Genomic DNA, 26,355 nt, shown 5'->3' with positions numbered 1-26,355 from the left:
CTTGTTCTAATTCAAAATTTGTTTGATGTAAATCTTCGATTTCTTCCATCTGATGTTGAATAGTTTGATCTTGGCGATAAATATCCCCACGAAGGTCATCTATGATGTACTGTTGCTCGGATAAAGAATATTCTAAATCGGAATTTCGAATGTTTAAGCCAGAGATGTCTTCTTCTTGGTCCTGAGAAATTTGAAGCTGGTGATGATTTTTCTGGATTAGCGCTTGAATTTCTTCGGATGCCATTTTGTTTATTTCTTTGGATGCGTCCAGTTTTGTCTGGAGCTGTCTTATTTCTTCTCGGGAATTCTCTTGAGTCGCGTGCATTTTGAGTCTGGTCGAATTTAACTCCTTTTTCATTTCATTAAACTGGGTAATCAATTCTGAAAAGTTGTCCTGTGAATCTTTAAGAGATTGTTTTGTTTGCGCAAGTTCGTGTTTGAGAACAGCCGAATAGTCCATCAAATTACGAAGGGCCGAATTTCTGACGTTGTAGAATGGAAGTTCCTTCAGATGTTGTTTTTGTTCGGAATACTCTTGGATCCTGTATTTACCACGTACCTGGTTCGATTTTGATTTCTCTGCTCTGTGAAATGTGCAGGTCCTGGCGAAGTGTCCAGGCATGCGACATCTGAAGCAAGTGTTGTTGAATCAGGGTCTATGTTGTTTGGAATTTCGGGGAAAGGTCCAAGACATCCAAGCTGGCCGAAATCGATAAGTGTCCATCGTCGTAGGGGAACTCGCTTGCTGCTTAGGTACGGGATCTAGCTACTGCAAGGTATATGCAGCAGCCCCGGGCGTTGTAATTACCCTTAGGATTCATCCACCAATTGTGACCGCGTAGATTTTACGGTGCTAGAGAATTCTTCTGGATCTGCATCGGTCGTGTGCAGTACAAACCGGGTGAGGGAATGTTGGCGTAAAAGGAACAAGTTCTAAGGTTGAGGCGCGCTGTGGGCCGTAAGTTAAAAACGAAGGTTATGTATGCCGTATTCCCAAGGGTCCACCAATATGCAATTCCAGAGAAGTAAAACCAAGTGATGAAAGATTCCGTATTTATTATCAATCGAATTTAAAAGATGAACAATAACAAACAAATAAGCGACACAGACGGAAGTGGCCGGTAATGCGTCAGGCCTCCGAACTGAAGATTGACAAATACAATTCAGCATATATAAGAATCTAAACAATGAGTAAAGGTGACAATTTGATGACATCAAATGAATTGAGTGAAAGATTCAAAGGTATTAGGTAATTAGATTTACTCAATGAGTCTCTGATGGCCAAGACATGAAAGGCATATAATTACACAATGTTGTTTCAAGAGATTAGCAGTTCTTGGGAGAAACATATGTCTGATTTGTAATAACAATTAAATAAAAAGTCTGCCGAGTGTCAATGGCTTATTCACTTTTTAAACATTAAATTCTAAGAATATATGACAAAATAAATGTTGTATTTGAAAAGTAAAGTCCGAAATAAAGATAATTATAGAACAGTCAATTTTGCACTGTGATATGTATATAACTTCAATTTCAATCCTTATTTCCTTATTTTTATATAAATTTTTTACATCCTTGATAATTCATTTTTTTATAAGTAAATTTCAAAAAAATTAGTTGCTGTGAGAAAAAGTGCGGGGGGGGGGGGGGCACCCACAAGCTTGAATTAATAATTGCCTTTAATGTGTCAACATTTATATTCATAATTGATGAAAACGTTATATGGGATGTAATAAGCAAGAGTGTTCAATGAAAAGGGTTTTCACATTGCACGTTTGTAATCCTGATTTAAAAATAGATTGCCATATTTGAAAGGTCAAAAAAAAAAGAAAAAGAGGGAGGTGTCATCGCAAAAAGATGATACACATTGTCTAAGTAGTACAATGTAAGTAATAGTTGGTGTTGGATTATCATCATTAACAAAGAATCATCAGTTTGGATTTATTAAAACAAATATAAATTCATATAATTGGAATATTTACTGGAGGGGCTACGTACAAGTAATTCTACGTACAAGTAATTCGCCGAAGTGGGGTACGTGTGACCCGATTTTTGATCAATTGGGCGATTTCATTCATCTGGAAAAGGGTTTCACTCGCGTGTACAAATATAAATGTACATCAAAGAATTGTTAGTCAATTAAGTGTGTATGTTAATTCGATAGATTTCTTCTAAAACATTCAATCCAAAGTATAATATATGTAGTTAATAGTGGACACCCTCCCAATGGATCTATGCCGATGGATCTATCTGAGATCTCAGCTGTTGCGTGAATGGTAAAGAAAGACTTCGCGCCATAATACGTCTCATTCATAATTTTGGCTCGCCGATTTGTGGGCGAGTCCAAGTTAGGCCAGAGCACATGATGTGTAGATGGTCTTACCCACTCTATTTTCTTAACTGGTCATATAATAAATAGAGATATCATGGATCTTTCACTTTTGTCGGAGCATGTAATAAATGGAACCAAAAAATAAAGTAATTCTAATTGAATTAAATTGAAGTTAAAATGTAAATACCCCCTCCCACCTACGGATTAGGATTTTTAAAATTCCCCATTTTTTGAATTCCTTGTCAAAATTTTTTTTTTGATGAAGCTGCCCACCTAACACCCCCCCCCCCCACACACACACTTTCAAATAACGATGCTAAATGTACGTGTTTGAATATCCTTTCCTATATGGTTAGAAATAACAAAATGTCTTTGATTTTGCATCTAATATATAACAAATTCAATTCTCAATATGGCTGTTTGAGATTATTCGGTACATGTACATTCCTAAAATGATTTAAAATAATGAAATGATTTAATTTCCAGTGATATACAGGTACATGCCCTCGATCGAAGAAAAAGATTGAAATTGCTTCTAAACTCTGCACGTTCAGTTTAATAATTTATGATCCGCAGCGAAAATTAAATTTCATTTCTTATAAGATAGCCCAATTGATACATGCATGCTTCCATTGAATAAATTTGGGTAGTCAGGCAAGCTTTTGGAAAGCTATTGCTTGTATAATATTAAGGTCAGACGCGACCTTCATGTATCTTCCATTTTTTCCTATCTCCACAATGTGAATTAAGATTTCCACTTTGTTATTTCATAATTAAATTTTTCTGTAATATGATTTTTTTGGTTTGAATATAAAGTGTTCATATTAAAATATATAGTATGACTTTACTTATAAGCATTCAAATGCATTTTGCGTGCTATTTTAAGGAAAGTTCGAAATATTCTAGCTCCAAAACGAGCCTGGTAATGTACTCTAATTTTTTTGGAATTAACAGGTTTAAATGTTAATAAATAAGGAATAAAATATCAAGGAAAATTATATAAAATTGAGGAACGTCTCGTCTGTCCTTAATTAAAATAATATAAATATACATCATAAATCCCATATCAAACGACATATAACCACTTGAATCTGCGCGTCTTTTAATGAATTTATGAACAGCGGCAATTCTAAGGTAATGTTAGCTGCAACTTGTATGAAAAATTTCGGATGGTACTCAATTTTTCCAGACGGAGAGCTACATATATGCAGCTAAGGTAACTAATAATGCTTCCGATGAAATACTTTGTTTAGTAATGCAAGGTTTTAAGAGAGCAATACTTATTTGTTTAAAAAATAACACCCTAATACTTCGCATTTCATTCGCTGTTTGTAGAACAAGCAGAACCTGTATCAGTTCGATCCCTACCGTATGTACATTGTTCGAATTTAATAGCCCTTGCATTGCATTGCTTTGCATGTACAAAATATCTTTTAAAAATTCAACACTGAAAGTGTTTATCTATATGGCTTTTAATCTATATGTACATGTACACATAGCGTACACATGTGATTCAAAATACCCCAAACGGAAAAATTCACTTATTGAGTCTACATTTTATAGAATTTGCAAAAAATACATTGCGGGTCTGAATGTTTGTTAATGTGTCAATCTATCAATAAACAGTTTGTTAATTATTTTCGATTGCTAAGGCTACATCGTTTTTGATGAACATTGAATAACATTTTTTCCATGCCATTATTTCCACGGAAGATAGCGAGTACAATTATAAAGCACAATTTATTTAATTATCTCTTTAATATTGTGTACTAGTATGTAATAAATAATTTATAAACCGAAGGTTGTTTGGTATTTTCGTTTGTAGATGCATTGCAAGTAAAAAACGTGAAACGCGGGGCAAGTCATAATTAATATCCCTTATAACCGTTACTTAAAAATAGCGGCTTTGGATTCAAATATTATCGTATACGAATATAAGTTCACTTTTTAAAATCATCTCCACGATGATAATATTATACCCATCGGAAATCAGTATTTTGTTTTGCTTTAAAAGAAATGTTCTATCGGGAGCAATCCCGCGTTCGTTTAAATTGCCAGCGTACATTTGTCATGTCAGTAATACACATTGTGCTTTATATGACGGCCGTGTATACGAACTGTAGAAAAGTTGAGTTTAATTACCATGCATTCGAACCATTTTATTAACACATCTCCCAGTACTGAAACAATTCAAAATGTCTCTGTTACAGTAACACAGTGGGGCGTTAAACATGTGTACGTCCAGCTCTACAAGCATATGCACTGTCGTCAAGGCGACGGCCTGAATACAGCTAGCGACTCTTCTATCGATCGGTTACCTGAGTCTCGTAATGCATCTAAATATAGAAAGGGGCACAGTTATGAAACAAACAACAAAAATAAGGTCAAAGACGTTCATCTTTATGAAATGAATATGTACATATGAATAAAAACAATTGGGAATTTTATGTAGAATTATTTTTGCGCGCTGCATGTATCAGTGCATTACAAAAAGCCCTTTCATAACCTCCCAAACGTGCGCACCCCCCCCCCCCCCCCCCAAAATGGACCGAACTGACAACAATTGTTTCTGCAAATACTGGCTATAAATTACGAAAACATTAAATTGAATACCACGGAAGGATTCAAAATTAATTTCTTTACAACTTTGCTTCAATAATGCATTAGAAATTTTTATTCCTTTACAAGTTATTGACAAGAAACTTTTGACGCATCTAACTCCCTAATTATAGGGGTCAGCCCCTTTTTCTGTATACCGAATGAAAGGTCTTGGTAAGACCAAGATCTTTTAAAATACATGTTATAACAAATTTTTATCAGGTAGAAAACTAACACGGAAAATACGCGAATTTTTTTGAATTTTTTTCTTACCTTTGTTTCAACATCTATACCACCCCTTTTATTTGCATTTGAATAATAAATAAAATATATCTCGCACAAATTCAATGTATTAGCTTCCAAACCTGCCCATCTTTGAGACTCTGCCAGTCATCGTTATAGCTAAACCCCCCTGGACAAAAGAAGTCGTTAAATTTTACTAAAGGGAATAACTCAAAACCGGATGGGGATTTTCCTCAACTAAAATATGCAACGACAACATTACGCGGCATGTTATCAGTCCTGAAAATTTCAAAACAATCGGTGAACAAACGAGCGAGATATTAAGGATCAAAGTTGGCGTCTAGAAGAAAAAAAAAATAAGAAGAAATTTGAAATTTTTTTTAGAATAATAGTAAGGTCTTCCGTTGGAAACGGAAGACCTTAATAAACTATCTATTTACATATATGTGGTAGAGGACAAACCTTTTCCGACCCCCCCCCCCCTCCCCTAAGTTACGTGACGGTAAGCATACTGCTACACGGAAGGCGAACTAAATAAAGTGAAGGTCGTGTCATTGTCGGCGCTGGCACGATAAAGAACCTCCACCGCTCCAAAAGTGACCAGCATCTAGGTCTAAAAATGATGGCGTGATTAAAGTCCATCATAGTCCGCTTACAAGTATACAGAGTATCTGCACTTTATCCTACGTAATACATGCATTAAGCCTAGTTTAATAAGCTGTGAACAAATCAACAAATGACGCCCTGTCAGGGACGGCCAGCAGAGGCACTTTTTGTTCACTCTATTTTCAAAAATTCCCCAGTAATTTAATTAAATTACTTAATGCACCTTGGAACCTACCCCCCCCCCCCCCCCCATCCACCTCATTCCCGCAAACAAAATAGTACCCTCCTTCCTTTCTGAAAAATAAAAATATAAATTGTGTGACACAAGACAGAAAATATGCAACATTATTTTAATTTCTTCACACATTATGAAAGAGATATCGGTGATATGTTTAATCGAACCCCTTCTCAGTACCATATATATTCAAACAGATTGATTGATTACACACGTTTATTATATCTCCGTACCCTCTTTATCTTTCTATCAATGCTCTTTAGTTATTTGTAAAATAGGGATTAGGTCTAAGGAAAAGAATAAAGATTCATCGCATAGTTTGAAAACTATATCATGGAATGCGCGGATCTAGACCCGACCCCCCCCCCCCCCCCCGGGAAAATTAAAATTCAATAAATACTCGCAAATATGTCTCGGACCCCCCCCCCCCCCCCCGCCAAACACAATTATCCTTTGGACCCCCTCCCTGGAAAAAAAGTTGATCCGCGCATGCATGCATGGTAATTATCGCAAATATTAATGTTTATTGTTTCTTTAACATCTCTATATAATGGCAACGGTGGTCAGATTTATAAGCATTTTGAGTAAAAATGTATAATTTCATTCAATTTTACGTTTATAATATGATTTGATTGAAATTAGTGCATGTGCCGACTTTTCATGGCATTTTGTTCAATGACTTCAGTTCAACAAGTGCGATGTCTGTGCTGCTGAAATAAACACGATTTCCGGTGTCAGTCCGAACAAGACAGTGTGCTAAATTGATGAAACTTCTTAAACATTGTAAACTAGTCACAGAGTACATCGGCTTCTGGGTAGGAAGATAAAATATGAGAAGTCTTAAAAATATCAAAACATATTCTGACCAATGTTACGTGGAAAAATGTAGTATCATCTTTGGTATGAGTTCCATCTCTTTATAGATGACATTTTGTATTACAGAAGTAGATCTACCATCACACCCACTGTACAGAAATTCCTGGACTGGATCCACGCCTTCTTCCTGTAGGTTTGAAATTTTCATACTGTTTATGAATGTTTATGATGTCGTGGTCAGCCCCCCCCCCCCCCCCCCCCCCCCCACACACACACACACACATACACACTTCAAAACAATATTTTCTTTAATTTGAGCATATACCGGTAAATAAATAAGATATAGATGAAATTAAATAATAAAGATAAAGATAAAATACATTTAAAGTAAATATTCCAATAACTTTTTTTGATTCATTTCGGGACCAAATCGACTTGGGGTCGAAACTGTTTGATGTCGAAACGACTAACATCACTGTGACGTATACTGAACAGACTGAGCAGGGGCATTCGGCACACCTCGGCAGATTCGTACCTCATCTTACCGGAATCGGCCGGGGTGCGCCGAATGTGAGCAAGGGATCATGGGACAAGACTGTAGGTATAACAGTATTTCACTGAAGGTTCACGTCAAAACATGGCTGAGCCAAAATAATTCCCGAATTTTCCTTTGAATTCGGGGCGGTTCCGCTCGAGACAGGAGCTGATTTTTTGTATGAGATGAAAAACAATGTGTAAGAGGTCTAACTATCCCAGTTTTGTAATAATGCGAGGTCATTTGAATTTTTGATGCGCGTTGTTTCTGGAGGGGGGTGAAAAGTCCCGGGCTTGTTTTTCAAGCACATGTGTAACTTCGATGTAAACAAAGTCGCACGCCTTGCTGGATGCACGTGTGTATTTTGCTAGAAACTTGTAAATGAAGCGTTGTTTAAAAAGATGTCAAGAGGATTTTTTCCAGAAGTTCGTTTTGAATTTTTAATCTGTATGTAAAGTTATGCAATTTTGGTAAGAATATATAGTAGAATTTAATACTGTAGTGCAACCTGCAGGAAAACGGGTTTGCTATGTTAAAAATTGTTTTACCTGTGTTTTAGGTGTTAAATCAGTGTGTTTAGACGAAAAATGACAAACAATGGGGTTTTGTAGCCAGCAGCACGCTTATTTTGCTTTTAATGATGCATACAAAATTAGCCCAGATTTCCTCTGAAATGTTCTACTGCCTCAAAACAATGAGCCATTTATAGTAGATCGGACCGTCTAAACTGTCCGGAAAATTTTTAGCAGATCAAATACGATGTAGTATTCATCGTCGTAAACAACAAAATATTCAACGGGGTGTGAATATCAAATAAAATCGGTTGTTTAGGCCCTTGTGTTACAGTAAGAAATGCTCAATTTATGTCCAAAATTGAGAAATATTGATACGAAAGCGGAAAACAGCTGAGATGTATCACTCATGTTAGTTAGATTAGAACAATACCATGCTATTTTGGACAAAGGTTCTCACCATTTTCATAAATTGTATGAAATAATGACGTTTTCTCTACCCCACCCCCCAGAGGCAGGGTCATTGAATTTTTGGCCGACATAATTTCTGGGGTCCACATGATATTAATTAATTTGCGTCATTTTATACATTTTCATACATCACTTGTCAATTTAAAACCAAAAAATCACTGAATATCAAAACACCGTGTAAATGCATACAGTATAACTTTGATCATATTTTCATAAATCAGTGGCCACCGTGTACACCGTGGTGTTAAAAAATCGCTCATAACTTTCTGAAATGAGTAGATATCTTCATAATTTTTTGTTAGTCACACAACACAATGAGTATTAATCAATTTATTAATGTTGATTTGGCGATAACAAAAAATGAGTTATATTGCAGGTGTCATAACAGTATTTCACTGAAGGTTCACGTCAAAACATGGCTGAGCCAAAATAATTCCCGAATTTTCCTTTGAATTCGGGGCGGTTCCGCTCGAGACAGGAGCTGATTTTTTGTATGAGATGAAAAACAATGTGTAAGAGGTCTAACTATCCCAGTTTTGTAATAATGCGAGGTCATTTGAATTTTTGATGCGCGTTGTTTCTGGAGGGGGGTGAAAAGTCCCGGGCTTGTTTTTCAAGCACATGTGTAACTTCGATGTAAACAAAGTCGCACGCCTTGCTGGATGCACGTGTGTATTTTGCTAGAAACTTGTAAATGAAGCGTTGTTTAAAAAGATGTCAAGAGGATTTTTTCCAGAAGTTCGTTTTGAATTTTTAATCTGTATGTAAAGTTGTGCAATTTTGGTAAGAATATATAGTAGAATTTAATACTGTAGTGCAACCTGCAGGAAAACGGGTTTGCTATGTTAAAAATTGTTTTACCTGTGTTTTAGGTGTTAAATCAGTGTGTTTAGACGAAAAATGACAAACAATGGGGTTTTGTAGCCAGCAGCACGCTTATTTTGCTTTTAATGATGCATACAAAATTAGCCCAGATTTCCTCTGAAATGTTCTACTGCCTCAAAACAATGAGCCATTTATAGTAGATCGGACCGTCTAAACTGTCCGGAAAATTTTTAGCAGATCAAATACGATGTAGTATTCATCGTCGTAAACAACAAAATATTCAACGGGGTGTGAATATCAAATAAAATCGGTTGTTTAGGCCCTTGTGTTACAGTAAGAAATGCTCAATTTATGTCCAAAATTGAGAAATATTGATACGAAAGCGGAAAACAGCTGAGATGTATCACTCATGTTAGTTAGATTAGAACAATACCATGCTATTTTGGACAAAGGTTCTCACCATTTTCATAAATTGTATGAAATAATGACGTTTTCTCTACCCCACCCCCCAGAGGCAGGGTCATTGAATTTTTGGCCGACATAATTTCTGGGGTCCACATGATATTAATTAATTTGCGTCATTTTATACATTTTCATACATCACTTGTCAATTTAAAACCAAAAAATCACTGAATATCAAAACACCGTGTAAATGCATACAGTATAACTTTGATCATATTTTCATAAATCAGTGGCCACCGTGTACACCGTGGTGTTAAAAAATCGCTCATAACTTTCTGAAATGAGTAGATATCTTCATAATTTTTTGTTAGTCACACAACACAATGAGTATTAATCAATTTATTAATGTTGATTTGGCGATAACAAAAAATGAGTTATATTGCAGGAAAACGGGTTTGCTATGTTAAAAATTGTTTTACCTGTGTTTTAGGTGTTAAATCAGTGTGTTTAGACGAAAAATGACAAACAATGGGGTTTTGTAGCCAGCAGCACGCTTATTTTGCTTTTAATGATGCATACAAAATTAGCCCAGATTTCCTCTGAAATGTTCTACTGCCTCAAAACAATGAGCCATTTATAGTAGATCGGACCGTCTAAACTGTCCGGAAAATTTTTAGCAGATCAAATACGATGTAGTATTCATCGTCGTAAACAACAAAATATTCAACGGGGTGTGAATATCAAATAAAATCGGTTGTTTAGGCCCTTGTGTTACAGTAAGAAATGCTCAATTTATGTCCAAAATTGAGAAATATTGATACGAAAGCGGAAAACAGCTGAGATGTATCACTCATGTTAGTTAGATTAGAACAATACCATGCTATTTTGGACAAAGGTTCTCACCATTTTCATAAATTGTATGAAATAATGACGTTTTCTCTACCCCACCCCCCAGAGGCAGGGTCATTGAATTTTTGGCCGACATAATTTCTGGGGTCCACATGATATTAATTAATTTGCGTCATTTTATACATTTTCATACATCACTTGTCAATTTAAAACCAAAAAATCACTGAATATCAAAACACCGTGTAAATGCATACAGTATAACTTTGATCATATTTTCATAAATCAGTGGCCACCGTGTACACCGTGGTGTTAAAAAATCGCTCATAACTTTCTGAAATGAGTAGATATCTTCATAATTTTTTGTTAGTCACACAACACAATGAGTATTAATCAATTTATTAATGTTGATTTGGCGATAACAAAAAATGAGTTATATTGCAGGTGTCATAACAGTATTTCACTGAAGGTTCACGTCAAAACATGGCTGAGCCAAAATAATTCCCGAATTTTCCTTTGAATTCGGGGCGGTTCCGCTCGAGACAGGAGCTGATTTTTTGTATGAGATGAAAAACAATGTGTAAGAGGTCTAACTATCCCAGTTTTGTAATAATGCGAGGTCATTTGAATTTTTGATGCGCGTTGTTTCTGGAGGGGGGTGAAAAGTCCCGGGCTTGTTTTTCAAGCACATGTGTAACTTCGATGTAAACAAAGTCGCACGCCTTGCTGGATGCACGTGTGTATTTTGCTAGAAACTTGTAAATGAAGCGTTGTTTAAAAAGATGTCAAGAGGATTTTTTCCAGAAGTTCGTTTTGAATTTTTAATCTGTATGTAAAGTTGTGCAATTTTGGTAAGAATATATAGTAGAATTTAATACTGTAGTGCAACCTGCAGGAAAACGGGTTTGCTATGTTAAAAATTGTTTTACCTGTGTTTTAGGTGTTAAATCAGTGTGTTTAGACGAAAAATGACAAACAATGGGGTTTTGTAGCCAGCAGCACGCTTATTTTGCTTTTAATGATGCATACAAAATTAGCCCAGATTTCCTCTGAAATGTTCTACTGCCTCAAAACAATGAGCCATTTATAGTAGATCGGACCGTCTAAACTGTCCGGAAAATTTTTAGCAGATCAAATACGATGTAGTATTCATCGTCGTAAACAACAAAATATTCAACGGGGTGTGAATATCAAATAAAATCGGTTGTTTAGGCCCTTGTGTTACAGTAAGAAATGCTCAATTTATGTCCAAAATTGAGAAATATTGATACGAAAGCGGAAAACAGCTGAGATGTATCACTCATGTTAGTTAGATTAGAACAATACCATGCTATTTTGGACAAAGGTTCTCACCATTTTCATAAATTGTATGAAATAATGACGTTTTCTCTACCCCACCCCCCAGAGGCAGGGTCATTGAATTTTTGGCCGACATAATTTCTGGGGTCCACATGATATTAATTAATTTGCGTCATTTTATACATTTTCATACATCACTTGTCAATTTAAAACCAAAAAATCACTGAATATCAAAACACCGTGTAAATGCATACAGTATAACTTTGATCATATTTTCATAAATCAGTGGCCACCGTGTACACCGTGGTGTTAAAAAATCGCTCATAACTTTCTGAAATGAGTAGATATCTTCATAATTTTTTGTTAGTCACACAACACAATGAGTATTAATCAATTTATTAATGTTGATTTGGCGATAACAAAAAATGAGTTATATTGCAGGAAAACGGGTTTGCTATGTTAAAAATTGTTTTACCTGTGTTTTAGGTGTTAAATCAGTGTGTTTAGACGAAAAATGACAAACAATGGGGTTTTGTAGCCAGCAGCACGCTTATTTTGCTTTTAATGATGCATACAAAATTAGCCCAGATTTCCTCTGAAATGTTCTACTGCCTCAAAACAATGAGCCATTTATAGTAGATCGGACCGTCTAAACTGTCCGGAAAATTTTTAGCAGATCAAATACGATGTAGTATTCATCGTCGTAAACAACAAAATATTCAACGGGGTGTGAATATCAAATAAAATCGGTTGTTTAGGCCCTTGTGTTACAGTAAGAAATGCTCAATTTATGTCCAAAATTGAGAAATATTGATACGAAAGCGGAAAACAGCTGAGATGTATCACTCATGTTAGTTAGATTAGAACAATACCATGCTATTTTGGACAAAGGTTCTCACCATTTTCATAAATTGTATGAAATAATGACGTTTTCTCTACCCCACCCCCCAGAGGCAGGGTCATTGAATTTTTGGCCGACATAATTTCTGGGGTCCACATGATATTAATTAATTTGCGTCATTTTATACATTTTCATACATCACTTGTCAATTTAAAACCAAAAAATCACTGAATATCAAAACACCGTGTAAATGCATACAGTATAACTTTGATCATATTTTCATAAATCAGTGGCCACCGTGTACACCGTGGTGTTAAAAAATCGCTCATAACTTTCTGAAATGAGTAGATATCTTCATAATTTTTTGTTAGTCACACAACACAATGAGTATTAATCAATTTATTAATGTTGATTTGGCGATAACAAAAAATGAGTTATATTGCAGGTGTCATAACAGTATTTCACTGAAGGTTCACGTCAAAACATGGCTGAGCCAAAATAATTCCCGAATTTTCCTTTGAATTCGGGGCGGTTCCGCTCGAGACAGGAGCTGATTTTTTGTATGAGATGAAAAACAATGTGTAAGAGGTCTAACTATCCCAGTTTTGTAATAATGCGAGGTCATTTGAATTTTTGATGCGCGTTGTTTCTGGAGGGGGGTGAAAAGTCCCGGGCTTGTTTTTCAAGCACATGTGTAACTTCGATGTAAACAAAGTCGCACGCCTTGCTGGATGCACGTGTGTATTTTGCTAGAAACTTGTAAATGAAGCGTTGTTTAAAAAGATGTCAAGAGGATTTTTTCCAGAAGTTCGTTTTGAATTTTTAATCTGTATGTAAAGTTGTGCAATTTTGGTAAGAATATATAGTAGAATTTAATACTGTAGTGCAACCTGCATAAGTCATAGAAAGATGTGGAAAGAGAAAGACGATGTATTTTTACCCATTTAGATAGACAATTGTTCCCCGTGTAAGGTTTGTTCAAATGATGTTTATATTGTACAATGTGGTCTACCTGTGGAATTTATTATGCCAGCGAACTCGGAACGGAATGTCTCGAATTTCCTCTAAACCAGACTTTGTTCAAATGAATGATTTTATATGTACTGGCACTGTACCAGTTATCGGCTTAAATTTTACTTTTCCTTTTTCGTGACCTTATTTCTTGATATATTTAAATAACACTTGACATATATTAATTGGTAAACTCCTTATTTATCCATCGGTTAAATTATATCATTAATTAGAATCCAAAACATCTTGTAATTGTGCGAATTTGTCGAGTTTTTACGATTTACTGTACCAGACTACCAGTTATCGAATTCGGGATAATAACATAGTAAAATCCCTGTACATGTTGAATTTATACTCTTGTGGGGTCAGCCTAATAGATCATAAGGGTTATTATACATAAAAAAACTCAAAAAACTATTTGTTATCATACAGTAATACACAAAACCGCACACTATTCAATACATAATTGTGCAATGAGGCGATCAACTGTGCTATGAATCTCTCGGAATTTAGTAAGTTCCTTTTGTTTAAATACATGTTATATGTATTGATACTATATGTATTGATATTATATGTATTGATGTTATATGCCAAATCTAATGTAATAACATATCACAGTCCACTTTCCTCCCCATAAAAACTCGGTGACAAGCTCCGTTTTATGATTGGCTGCAGCTGCGAGTAGCTGATGCAATTGCAATGCTTGTGAATATAAACTTTAAAAGAAAACACATGTATGTTCTTTGGTAAAACAGTCCGTGCTTTTAACAAGTTGAGACACAAGATATTGAGTACAGTGCTTCCCCTATTATGGTCTAACCAGATCACTTTAAAAAATCTATATATTTCACTGGGATTGAACCTAGTTCTACAAACTTGTCAAGTCTCGTGTGATAGCATGGGAAGTAAACATGGCAAATGTAGAAGTTGCCTATCCCGTTAGTATATACGTTTCTGCTCATGGTTATTGCTTTTAATGGTCCAATGAGCTTTGTTTTATTTAATTTCTTTGGTCCGCAATATTCATGACAACGATGCCTGGTTTTATGGCATGAACGTTTTCATATAAATTGGCGAATTTTTCACTCCCTGTCCTTAGGCCTAAAAAAAAGTTGTGTGTTTCCGGTAACCCGACCTAACCTACAAAAATGGCCCGACCCTACCATTTTTAGACAGTGTTTTCCCCAGGCCGATTTTGCATGGCGGTATACTGCCATGCATTGAAGATCCCCCGCCATGCATCACACAGTGCCGCCATGTTTCCCGCTATGCATGTTTATTTCAAAGCAAAATTCTTTTTCCAATTATTAGACATCTTAACTGTAATTCGTAGATATAATCTGTCGTTTCTCCGCTCAAACTTCAGAAAAATACCCGCAGTGAGCGCAGTTAATTTCGACATCGATCTCAGCAAGGGGGCACACGTGGTTTACGGTTTAAGGACTTATATAGCTCATGATTAAGATGTACCGTATTTTTCAAAAATTAAGTCGATACGGTTTATTGGGCGAAGGAGGCCGTTTTTAGCCAAAAAAGAAAAAAAGTATAAATAGGTCGTCTTTGAAGAATTGGTCGAAAAATTACTGCTAGTTTTAATTAATAAAAAGTTTAAACCAACGTTATCATATGGTAGCCTTTAATCTTATTTCACAGTTTTAAACAAAAGGGAAATAAAATGCATCTCTTAAAAACATCGTAAGAAAATGTCTGATATTGCATCAAAATTTTCAAACCAATTAATTCAGTACGGCCGGGTTAATTTAAGATCATTCTTTATTACTTCTCTGCCATGTGTACAAACTGGTGTTCACCGGGGGATAGTACATGCCACCCTGTGTCTGTGTGACTTTTTACTGTGTATATACACACGAGTCAACATATCGAAGCCTGCGGGAATGATTAGCACTTGCCGAGAGTTCAACTGTGTTTAAACAAAGTAGGCGCTACCCAGACTGATTTCAGAAACACCTGGCTAAGATTTCATCGAGAGTTTTATTTTGAATATACAGAAAAAACACAAAATGGTTTTTTTTTTTTTTCTACCCAATGATATTTTCCCCCCGTAATTACCCTTTGTACGGTTCTCATTTTACTTTTACCACGCAATATCAACTTCCTGTTTATCGTAAGCACACGATCAAAATGCATGACAGCATGTAATAATGATCGAAAGATGATTCAGCGATCTAAGTAAGAAATGTAAGAAGAAATTAATTAATTGACATTTGATTACAATTACTACAGTATATTGATTAAAATCAACAGAAATTCAAGCAGTATTATAGTAAACACTCATGATTTTATTGGAGGGTTGCATAAATTTTTGCAAAATTTCATATCAAATTTTCCAACCGAAAAAAAAACATAAATAGGGCGAAACGATGAATAAGGCGAGGTCCACGTGTCCGGAAAAAAAAGCATCGACCTAATTTCCGAAAACTGAGTTTATTAATTGGCGATTAGTGCATAAATAGAGACGTGATTACTTCTTGTTTTAATATAATGTGCTTTTTCCGACATCTTTGCTATTATCGAATGCTGTGGATTTTCCAAGATCTAAAAATAGCACAATGTTCACTCGATGGTGTTAGCTTGGATTCGATATGCTTGAACTCTTTATTTGCTGCAAGGATATTGGAAACTTGAAAAAATGTACACAATAAAGAAAAAAAAACTACAGTTATTTGAAGAGATGCACGGAAGCGATGTCACATGACTAGAAACATTGTATATTGTATGTTAATGAAAATGATTGACTGTGTACATACATGTAAACGGGGAAGGGGACTGGTGTCAAGATATCACAGAAACTTTCACATAAACCCCCAATTTAAACAAGAAATATTAACTGCCCACAATAAGTTGAATCAAGTTTGCTGTAATTGTATGGACTTGTTCTGCCTATTTCTTGTTCAACACCCCCCCCCCCCCACCCTAAAAAAGATCTCTGCTATATAATATGTAGAAGAAGGAGTGGGACTGAAGCTGATGTTGAACTGCCATGTGAATCTATATTTCTTGTGTTTTGTGAAAACTTGTGAGGACCAACCTCTTAAAAAACTGATTTTGAAAAAAAATGTTATTAGTTTTGCAAGAAAAAAACCCAGAAAAATTGTATATTAAATATACACAGATATTATAATATAATTATGAATTGAAATGATACTTGTTGATGTAGATTTCATGAAAATGCATCATTCATAGTACATATCATGTAGTATGTTTCATCAAATGGTTATATTATTACACACAGTGATTTCGCTGGCTTAGGCGCTTTAATGCCGCACCGCGCACTTACTCTGACAAACTTCGAATTCCTCCCATGCTTCAAAAATGTTATGGGGAAAACACTGTTCTAATAGATGTCTGATTTTATCCGATTGTGAATTTTATCTTATTTCCAATAAAAAATACATTTTTAAATATGAAACAAACAAACATTCTTAGGATTCATACAAAAAATATGATAAAATAAAAAAAAAATCCCTATTAACCTAACCTAATTTTTTCCTCAGTGTGACCCCTGTTACCCTAAACACACAGTTTTTTTTTAGGCCTTACAAAACACTATGAATCAAACATTCCGTGATTTCCCTAGGTTATAACTAATTTGTATTGAATAAGATCATTAATTATGTTATGATATTCCAGTAGTCAACATGTTTTCAAGTTGTATTAATGCCATAGTGTGTACATAACCCATTGTTTAATTCAATTAAAATGTAAATTTGCAAGGGGCACAACTAAAGTTGCTCCCTAGATAGCTCCACCACATCACCAAGTTTTTTTTATAATAAAATCCGCCAAGGGTTTATCGGGAGCAAGGTGGACATAAAACCCTTGCCTAGCGAAGATACTAAACCTGTAAAGCATAAAGTTATATAGAATTTTACAACACTGTGTGCATGTTATACTGTTAATTCCTTATTTTACGTATTTAATTTCATATTTGAACCGTTTTGCAACAATTCGTGAGAGAATAAAATTGAGAATGCCAAATTTTTATTATCATAGTTCCATGTAGTTTACATCTGTTCATAAAATTAAAGCAAGATTTTGAAATATGTGAGATGGTCTATTAATTTCGCGCAATTGATTAAGAATGTACAGCACTAATGTTGAACTTAAGGACAATATCAGCTTAGATGTTTATGTAAATACATTCATGATTCAATGTGACATGTATTTCTTATCTGAGTTTGAAAAAATAGAAATTAATATGATATTGTCACTGAAATATTTATTTAGAATATACCAGTTTGTAATATTTTGTGATCTCGTTACAGGTTCCTGGTGTAATGGGATGCAGTAAACTAATTGGCTAAAGAAAGAATATATGTGGTATAGTAGTCATGTATTGTTACTATTACATGTGTTATGTAGCTAAACTCTGTATTTCTAGGTCACTTGAGTCATTCAGGAGACCCATTGCTATCACAAGTTCGTTGTCGTGTGTCATTCATAGACATAATAGTATTCATCTCTTAAATGGGTATGAGGGCAGTAGTCATTGACTTAGTCCTGGGGTAGGAACTGTTGCCCGAAAGCCTAGGTCGATGACTGCATCAATTTCTTACAAAGGAACTGACAATGTAACTATTTCCCTCATCCCCATTTGATGGTTGACAAGAATAGCACATCCTTGTGGTAATGTCAGGGCTGGGATATTGCCCAGTTTTTTCCTGGGAGAGATACAAATAATCAGCCAGGGTAAGGGGGATAGCCAGTCAGCCAGAAGTTAATATAAAAGACCTCAAATTTAATTTGGAAAGTTCCCATTTTACATATACATGTATTACAGAAGTAAAAGACAGCAGCAAGTGTACAAGAGTTTAAGAGAGAGAGAGAGAGAGAGAGAGAGAGAGAGAGAAAGAGAGAGAGAGAGAGAGAGTTTGTTAGTTAGACAAACAGTTAAAGTTTGTCCTCTACCTGGGCTAAAGACATAACTACATGTAGTTTATAAATTATCCATTGTAAATAAGATATCACTTTAAATAGTGTCACATTTAACAAAAATATTACAATAGGATCAGACAAAATGCATTTTGGGTAAGCCCTGTTTTCTGAAACAGACATAAAGATTAGTTACGGTGATTGTACTGGCCAGTGAAATAAGGATTTTGTAAATGCATCTCTATTTTGGAGGGTGACAGAATATGATTGTTGACCAATGAATATATGGAATATGACAATATGTTGATATAATCTAGATAATAGATGTAAGGCATAAGATGATAGACGAATCAAAAGACATACGACGATTCACTACAAAAAAAAATAGAGAAAAAATATTATTCTGCCTTTGCCTACAGATAGTTAACCAACACAACAAACCAGTGCTTTGAATTTATTGTGTATGCGGTAAAAACTGAAACAAAATCAAAGTATGAATTACTCATATGTTCTCAAAAACAATATTCATGTAAAAACAAAATGCATATACCAGGTAATAATAGTTTGTAATGAAAGAATAGAAATAAAAAATAACAGTATGAAGATAAGGTCCAAAACAATTGAATTTAACACAATTGGGTTTCCATAGAAAATTGTAACAAAGGTACGTTTATTTACCAAGACTGACAATGACAATAATGGCGTTCCATACTTTTTAGAGTGAAATGAGAGATTTACTTATAAACTGCATTTATATAAAAAACAAAACAGTAAACATATAAACGATAAGGCGCCTATGTTATATAAATCGACAGAAAACTACTTACAGTGTGTGGCAGCATTCGAATACAAAAAACATGTTGGATGGACTGAGTGTCATTGTGTGGGTCACACAAACAACAAAACAGGAAGTCAATAATTAGGAAAAGTAACTCTAAATTATATAATGAAAGGATAACTCTAGATTCAAAAAAGAAAGATAACTGCAGAAAATACATGTCAAAATGATAATGGAAGATAACTCTAAATGTCTTTAGATAATAATTAAACTTTAGCAAAATACACAATCATACAAAATCTTGTAAACAATACAAATATTGTAAAATAAACTAATTCAGAAACACGCAATTCATCCTAGCAAATATATGTTGACAATGGTGAAATGTATGACTTTCAGATATATCAGTACAACCTACGGTAATTCAATTAATCATAATAAGATATGCATCTAGATATATAAAATTATATCTGAAATGCCCTAGCATATTATGGCTACCGACAAATGTAAACAAAGAAACATAACTCTAGAAAACTAAATGAGATAATATACATGTTGCAAATGGAAAAATACCTACACTAAAGTATGTTCTGTATTGTCTGTAATATAATTCTACTGCACAATGTACACATGCATTGGAAGATATTCTAACAATATACATATTATGACACTCACCAATTAAGTAATTTCCTCCAGTGAAAATTCAGTACAAAATGATCTTAGAGATGAGCCCTCCTCACAGTATAAATTCACGGGCTCTACACACAAAAATAATGAGCTCAAAAACTGATAACATCACAGCATTGATGTGACTAACTGCAGTACCAGCAAGGATATGACGAATTGCAGTATTGGCGGTAACAGTGATGTTGGAGAAAGGAACAAAGAAATCAAAATACATGTTTAGCAGAAAGTCTGTGTGTGTGTGTGTGTGTGTGTGTGTGCGAGAGAGAGAGAGAGAGAGAGAGAGAGAGAGAGAGAGAGAGAGAGAGAATACATAGTTTGTGAAACAAAGAGGGCAAGAGTTCATGTAAATATTGCTAAGAAAAGGGAATGAGAGAGAGAGAGAAAGAGACAGTATTCATGTTAGTGACTAGTGAGACAAACAGAGCAATAATTCATGTACATGCAAGAAAAGGGAATGAGAGAGAGAGAGAGAGAGAGAGAGAGAGAGACTAAAAGCAAAAGTGCATGTTTAGCAAAGGAATGGAGAGAAAATGATGGTATAACAAAGAGAAATAGAGTACATGTGTAGGGGAGGCAAAGGGAATCTTTAACAAAGAGAGAGAAAGAGAGAGAGAGAGAGAGAGAAATCAAGCGCAAACATATTTAGTAGATGTTAAAAAGAGAAAGTTTTTGTTAGAGAGAGAGAGAGAGAAAGAGAGAAAGAAGGACAATGAAAGAGTACATAAGTTTGCATAAGAGAGAAATAGACACAGAAAGCTGGCATACATAGGTGGGAAAGACTGGAAGAAAAAGCAGTTGTATTTCCTTAGCAGAAAATGTCTGAAAATAGTAAATGTCTAAAAAAAAAAAGAGAGAGAGAATGTTTAATGAAGAATGTCAAAAATAGAGTCAAAGAGAGCATCAGTATATGTTCCTTAGAAAAATTAATGATAGAGAGAAGGAGAAAGTACATATTATGGAGAGAGAGAAAGGTGGAGAGAATGTGAGAGAAAGAGCAAGACTACATGTTAAACAGTGAGTGATAAAAAGTAGAAAGAGAGAGAGGGAACATATGTCTGCGTGAGAGAGAAATAGACACAGAAAGCTAGCATTCATGTGGGAAAGACTCTGACAATAGTAAACATCTGAGAGAGAGAGAATGTTCATGTTAGAGACAAACAGAGCAAGAGTTCATGAAGATGTTGCAAGAAAAGGAAATGAGAGAGAAAGAGAGGCTAAAAACAAAAGTGCATTTTTAGCATAGAGATGGAAAGAAAATGATGTTATAACAGAGAGAAAAAGAGTACATATGTAGGTTAATGAAGAATGTCAGAGATAGTGAGACAAAGAGAGCAAGAGTACATGTTGCTCAGGAAAGAGAATGAGAGAAAGAGAAAAACAAGAGTACATGTTAAACAAAGAGAGAGAGAGCATTCTTAGCAGTGAATGTATGATACAGATAGAGACAAAAAGAGAGAGAATGTACAAACTTCAGAGAGAGAGAGAGAGAAAAGTACATATTTTGTAGAGAGAGAGAGAGAGAGAGAGAGAGAGAGAGAGAGAGAGAATTCTTAGCATTGAATGTATGATACAAATAGAGAAAAAGGAGAGAGGGAGAAAATCATCAACGTTTAGCAGAGAATGTCAGATATTTTGTAGAGTTTTAACCAAAAAAATTATCTACTGGTCGAGTGTTTTTATTATCTGATGATAAAAGACCACTATTTATCTATGAATGAAAATATATTATTATTTTAAAATATAGTCTGGTTTAAATTGAATTATTCCTTACACAGAAAATGATATTTTATAATGATATTGTATGAATTAATTATATCATTAAAAAGTTTTGAAAGAATGCGGTTGACATAATTCTAAAACACTTTATCTTTATCTAACAGGTTGTGATTCAAAGATATAGACATGGACATAGCAAGATCCCCATATAGAGCACATAAGTGTTCTGAGTGTCCGGGAGACACAGAGTATTATTGTGTATCGTGTCCATGTGATCTGTGTCCCCAGTGTAAAGAGAACCATGTAAAAGATCTCCAAACAATAGACCATGATGTTGTGTCACACCGTAATAAATTTAACTACATCCCAAAAGAAGAGTTTTGTGTGAGACATCCTAACATGCTACTTGGAATGTATTGTGAACCTTGTGAACTCCCTGTCTGTTTCCATTGCACACAGCATAAAGAACACAGGACACTAGATGTTAGAACAATTTATAAAACAAAACGACAACAACACAGAGGAACCATTCACACCATCAGTGAGGCTCTCTTTTACAGACCTGTTCTCCTGCCACGAATCAAAACTGATTTGGAAACCTGTCACACAGAATTCTCCCGCTATCAATCAGAGATGTTAACAAAGGCCCAGACACTGAAGAATCTCATTAACAAAGTGAAAAAAGATTTCATGAAGAATTTGTTTTGTGACTTTGATTTCAAACACAGATGTTTAAAACAGATGATAGAAATGAGCAGACATATTGTCAGCCTTCAGGAATATGAACTCAGATATGTACAGCCAGAATTCACATTCAGTGCACTACAATTCCTCTCCTCCATAAAGACAGCCCTCCCCCAGATAAATCTTACACTCCACACCAGCCAGCTCTCCATGACTGAGACACTCAACAAGGAGGATGTGATGGAGTCACTGAGTGCAATCCAAATCACAGAGAGAGGAAACCGACGCGAAGGAAACCAGTGTCTGCTGAAACTGACGTCTGGTGCTGAGTTCCATCAATCTCTCACAGTGACAGGTGTTGATCGTTGTTCACACATTTCCTGTGTGACATCAGACCGGGTCTGGGTCAGTGATGATGAAGACAATCTCATGTTAACAGACACAACAGGTGTCCCTCTACATCGTGTGGAGGATTCATGTAGTGATTTATATGGAGGATTACACACAGTGAACAGTGAGAGTGAACTGATTTACATAGATAGGAATTTTAACATCAACAAACTGTCAAAGGATATGAAAACAACCACCACATTTATAGAGAGAACAGACTCTACATGGTGGCCAGGGTGTGTGTACTGGTCCCCGTCCACTGGGGATCTACTGGTCGGGATGTATAACTATGATACAGAGACAGGCAAGGTAACCCGGTACAACCAGAGTGGACAACTCACACAAACCATACAGAACGACAACACAGGATGGGAACTGTATAGGATACCTAACTATATAACAGAGAACAACAATGGGGATGTCGTGGTGTCTGACCGTGGTCCTGTAGTGGTGACAGAGCGTGGAGGAAGACATCGTTTCTCCTACACAGGACATCCATCAGGATCAGGACTACGGCCACGTGGAATCTGTACTGACGCGCTGTCACACATCCTGGTGTGTGATGGTAGAACCAACACAGTACAGATGATAGACAGGGACGGTCAGTTCCTGTCACATCTACTGATAAGACCATCAGGGATATTCAGACCATGCAGCCTGAGTTATGATGTCAACACTCACCGTCTCTGGGTCGGATCACCGTACAACAACAGGGTGGTTATATACAGGTATATCACCAGACAGGACGCTCTGACAGGTAAGTCTGAGTCATTATCATTGTAAATTATGTAATATGTAGTCACAAGTCAGACATATATATAGGATGTAACCTTTATCAATCGTTAATATAATGTACATGATGTAAGTACATATTCGTTTATAGACAGTCAAATTCACATGCATCTAATGAAATGTAATTGATTACTTGTCTGTAATTAATCAATTACAATGTACTTAGATACATGAATATGTTGATAATTTCTTGATTAATAAATTGATTAGATACCTTTACCAGTATATGTTTGTTATTAATCAATAAAGGTTCTATATTAATATATTATAACAGACAAACATTGCTGTACCAATCATTATACAAGATGTGATGTTTGTAATCAATCTGTTCCATCTGACTGTTTGTGTCTGATGTTTGTAGATCTGAATCCAGCCACTGCTGATGTGATGGAGTCACTGAGTGAAATCCCAACCACAGGGACAGAAAAACCACAGCAAGGAAACCAGTGTCTGCTGAAACTGATGTCTCCCCCCGAGTTACTTCCCTCTCTCACAGTGACAGGTGTCCGTCGTTGTTATCACATTTCCTGTGTGACATCAGACCGGGTCTGGGTCAGTGATTATAGAGACAATATCATGTTGACAAACACAACAGGTGTCCCTCTACATCGTGTGGAGGATTCACGTCGTGGTAGAGGATTACACACAGTGAACAGTGAGAGTGAACTGATTTATATAGATGAGGATTATAACATCAACAAACTGTCAAAGGATATGAAAACAACCACCACATTTATAGAGAGAACAGACTCTACATGGAGACCACGGTGTGTGTACTGGTCCCCGTCCACTGGGGATCTACTGGTCGGGATGTACGTGTATCACGACGATACATACACAGCCAAGGTAACCCGGTACAACCAGAGTGGACAACTCACACAAACCATACAGAACGACCACACAGGTATGGGGCTGTATATACAACCTAACTATATAACAGAGAACAACAATGGGGATGTCGTGGTGTCTGACTGGTCTGGTGCTGTAGTGGTGACAGAGCGTGGAGGAAGACATCGTTTCTCCTACACAGGACATCCATCAGGATCAGGACTACAGCCACGTGGAATCTGTACTGACGCGCTGTCACACATCCTGGTGTGTGATGGTGAAACCGAAACAGTACAGATGTTAGACAGGGACGGTCAGTTCCTGTCACATCTACTGATAAGACCATCAGGGAGATTCTCACCATGTAGCCTGAGTTATGATGTCAACACTCACCGTCTCTGGGTCGGATCAGGGGACAACAACACGGTGGTTATATACAGGTATATCACCAGACAGGACGCTCTGACAGGTAAGTCTGACTCATTATCATTCACATTAATTAGATATAGATAACTAAGACACACAGTCCGTGTTAATTATCAGTCAATAAGATACATGTAAGACATGTTAATCTGTGTGATTGTTTGTCAATATAAACAGCTCATTGTTACAGGGTTAGATGTATCTATTTCATTAATAAGATGTACAGTCACATGTCATTGTATTTACTTAATTAGAATAAAAGGTCATTGTAATTAATTTTGTGACACATGTATTTGTAATTAGTTATTTTGTTACAAGTCAATTTAATTGGTTTAATTAATTAGATGCCTGCAAATATTAAAGAATACATGTGTCAGTGTTATCAGTTTAAACTTTAAATTTGTAGATGTAGCTCTATCATTACATATCCTGTATGATATTAATTAATTAACAGCAAATTAATGACTTGTTGTAGATGAAGACACACCCCGTCCTGATGGGGAGGACATGTCCAGCTCAACACCAGCCGTATAATGGAGATAGCTGGGATATTGACAGGTTGTAAATGTTTCTGTACAAATCTAGTCTGCTCTCAAAACCACACATGTTGTTTGTCACTTTGTTCAACATCTGCAGCTGAAATTGACCTGTGTATAATTCACATGGACTGTAATACTGACTCCTGTTTATTTCACACTTTGTGATCATCCAAACATGGCTGTCTGTTGCTGAGTGTGGAATGTTATACACATTTTACTTTGCTCAAAATGGATTAACATAAACATGAAACAGATAGTCATACGAAGTCTATAATAACTGAAAAAGAAAAAAAACGGAATGAATAAAAATCAATTTGAACATTTATGGTTATCATACCCCCACTTCGAATGAGAGGGAGGTATACTGTTTTACCCTTGTGTGTCTGTCTGTCAATAATAAAAATTTCTGTCGCATTTTTATACCCCCCGCAAACAAAGTTTGGGGGGGTATATAGGAATCACCTTGTCCGTCCGTCCGTCTGTCCGTCTGTCTGTCTGTCTGTCTGTCTGTCTGTCTGTCTGTCTGTCCGTCTGTCTGTGCAATCGTGTCTGGTCCATATCTTTCTTATGAAGAAACATTGGAAGTTCTTACTTCACACAAAGATTGCTTATGACCTTAGGGTGTGTCTTGACCTTGACCCAAGGTCATTCGGGCAAGGTCAAGGTCACTGGCAGAAAAAGTGCAAAATTCGTGTCCAGTCCATATCTTTCTTATGGAGAAACATTGGAAGTTCTTACTTCACACAAAGATTGCTTATGACGACCTAAGGGTGTGTCATGACCTTGACCCAAGGTCATTTGGGCATGGTCAAGGTCACTGGCAGAAAAAATGCAAAATTCGTGTCCGGTCCATATATTTCTTATGGAGAAACATTGGAAGTTCTTACTTCACACAAAGATTGCTTATGATTAAAGGGTGTGTCATGACCTTGACCCAAGGTCAATTGAGAAAGTTCAAGGTCATTGTTTCAAAAAAGCTAAATTCTGTTTGTGTCATGTCTTGTATTAATGGAAATATTAGAAGCTAAAAATTAACAGTTTTCAAAAATAAAG

At 35.8% G+C, this 26,355-nt stretch overlaps 1 protein-coding gene across 17 annotated transcripts in view; it reads left to right on the top strand.

The window, feature by feature from the left end:
* Nucleotides 1–26,355, top strand: part of LOC105338511 (uncharacterized) — a 193,672-nt gene that overhangs the window by 143,436 nt on the left and 23,881 nt on the right. For 12 of the 17 annotated variants that reach the window (XM_066074791.1, XM_066074788.1, XM_066074769.1 and 9 more), the window contains one exon: nucleotides 23,874–24,809. In XM_066074791.1, coding sequence (XP_065930863.1) covers nucleotides 23,874–24,809 — 936 coding nt within the window. Of the gene's footprint in view, nucleotides 1–22,778; nucleotides 23,478–23,873; nucleotides 24,810–25,238; nucleotides 25,322–26,355 lie in introns of all 17 variants that reach the window. The other 5 variants (XR_010710703.1, XR_010710702.1, XM_066074808.1 and 2 more) reach the window with 2 other exon arrangements.

The sequence above is a fragment of the Magallana gigas genome, chromosome 1 (assembly GCF_963853765.1).
Source record: "Magallana gigas chromosome 1, xbMagGiga1.1, whole genome shotgun sequence".
NCBI classification, from domain to species: Eukaryota; Metazoa; Mollusca; class Bivalvia; order Ostreida; family Ostreidae; genus Magallana; species Magallana gigas.
Note: the sequence above shows the minus strand (reverse complement) of the source record. Positions and strands in the feature narration are given on the sequence as shown.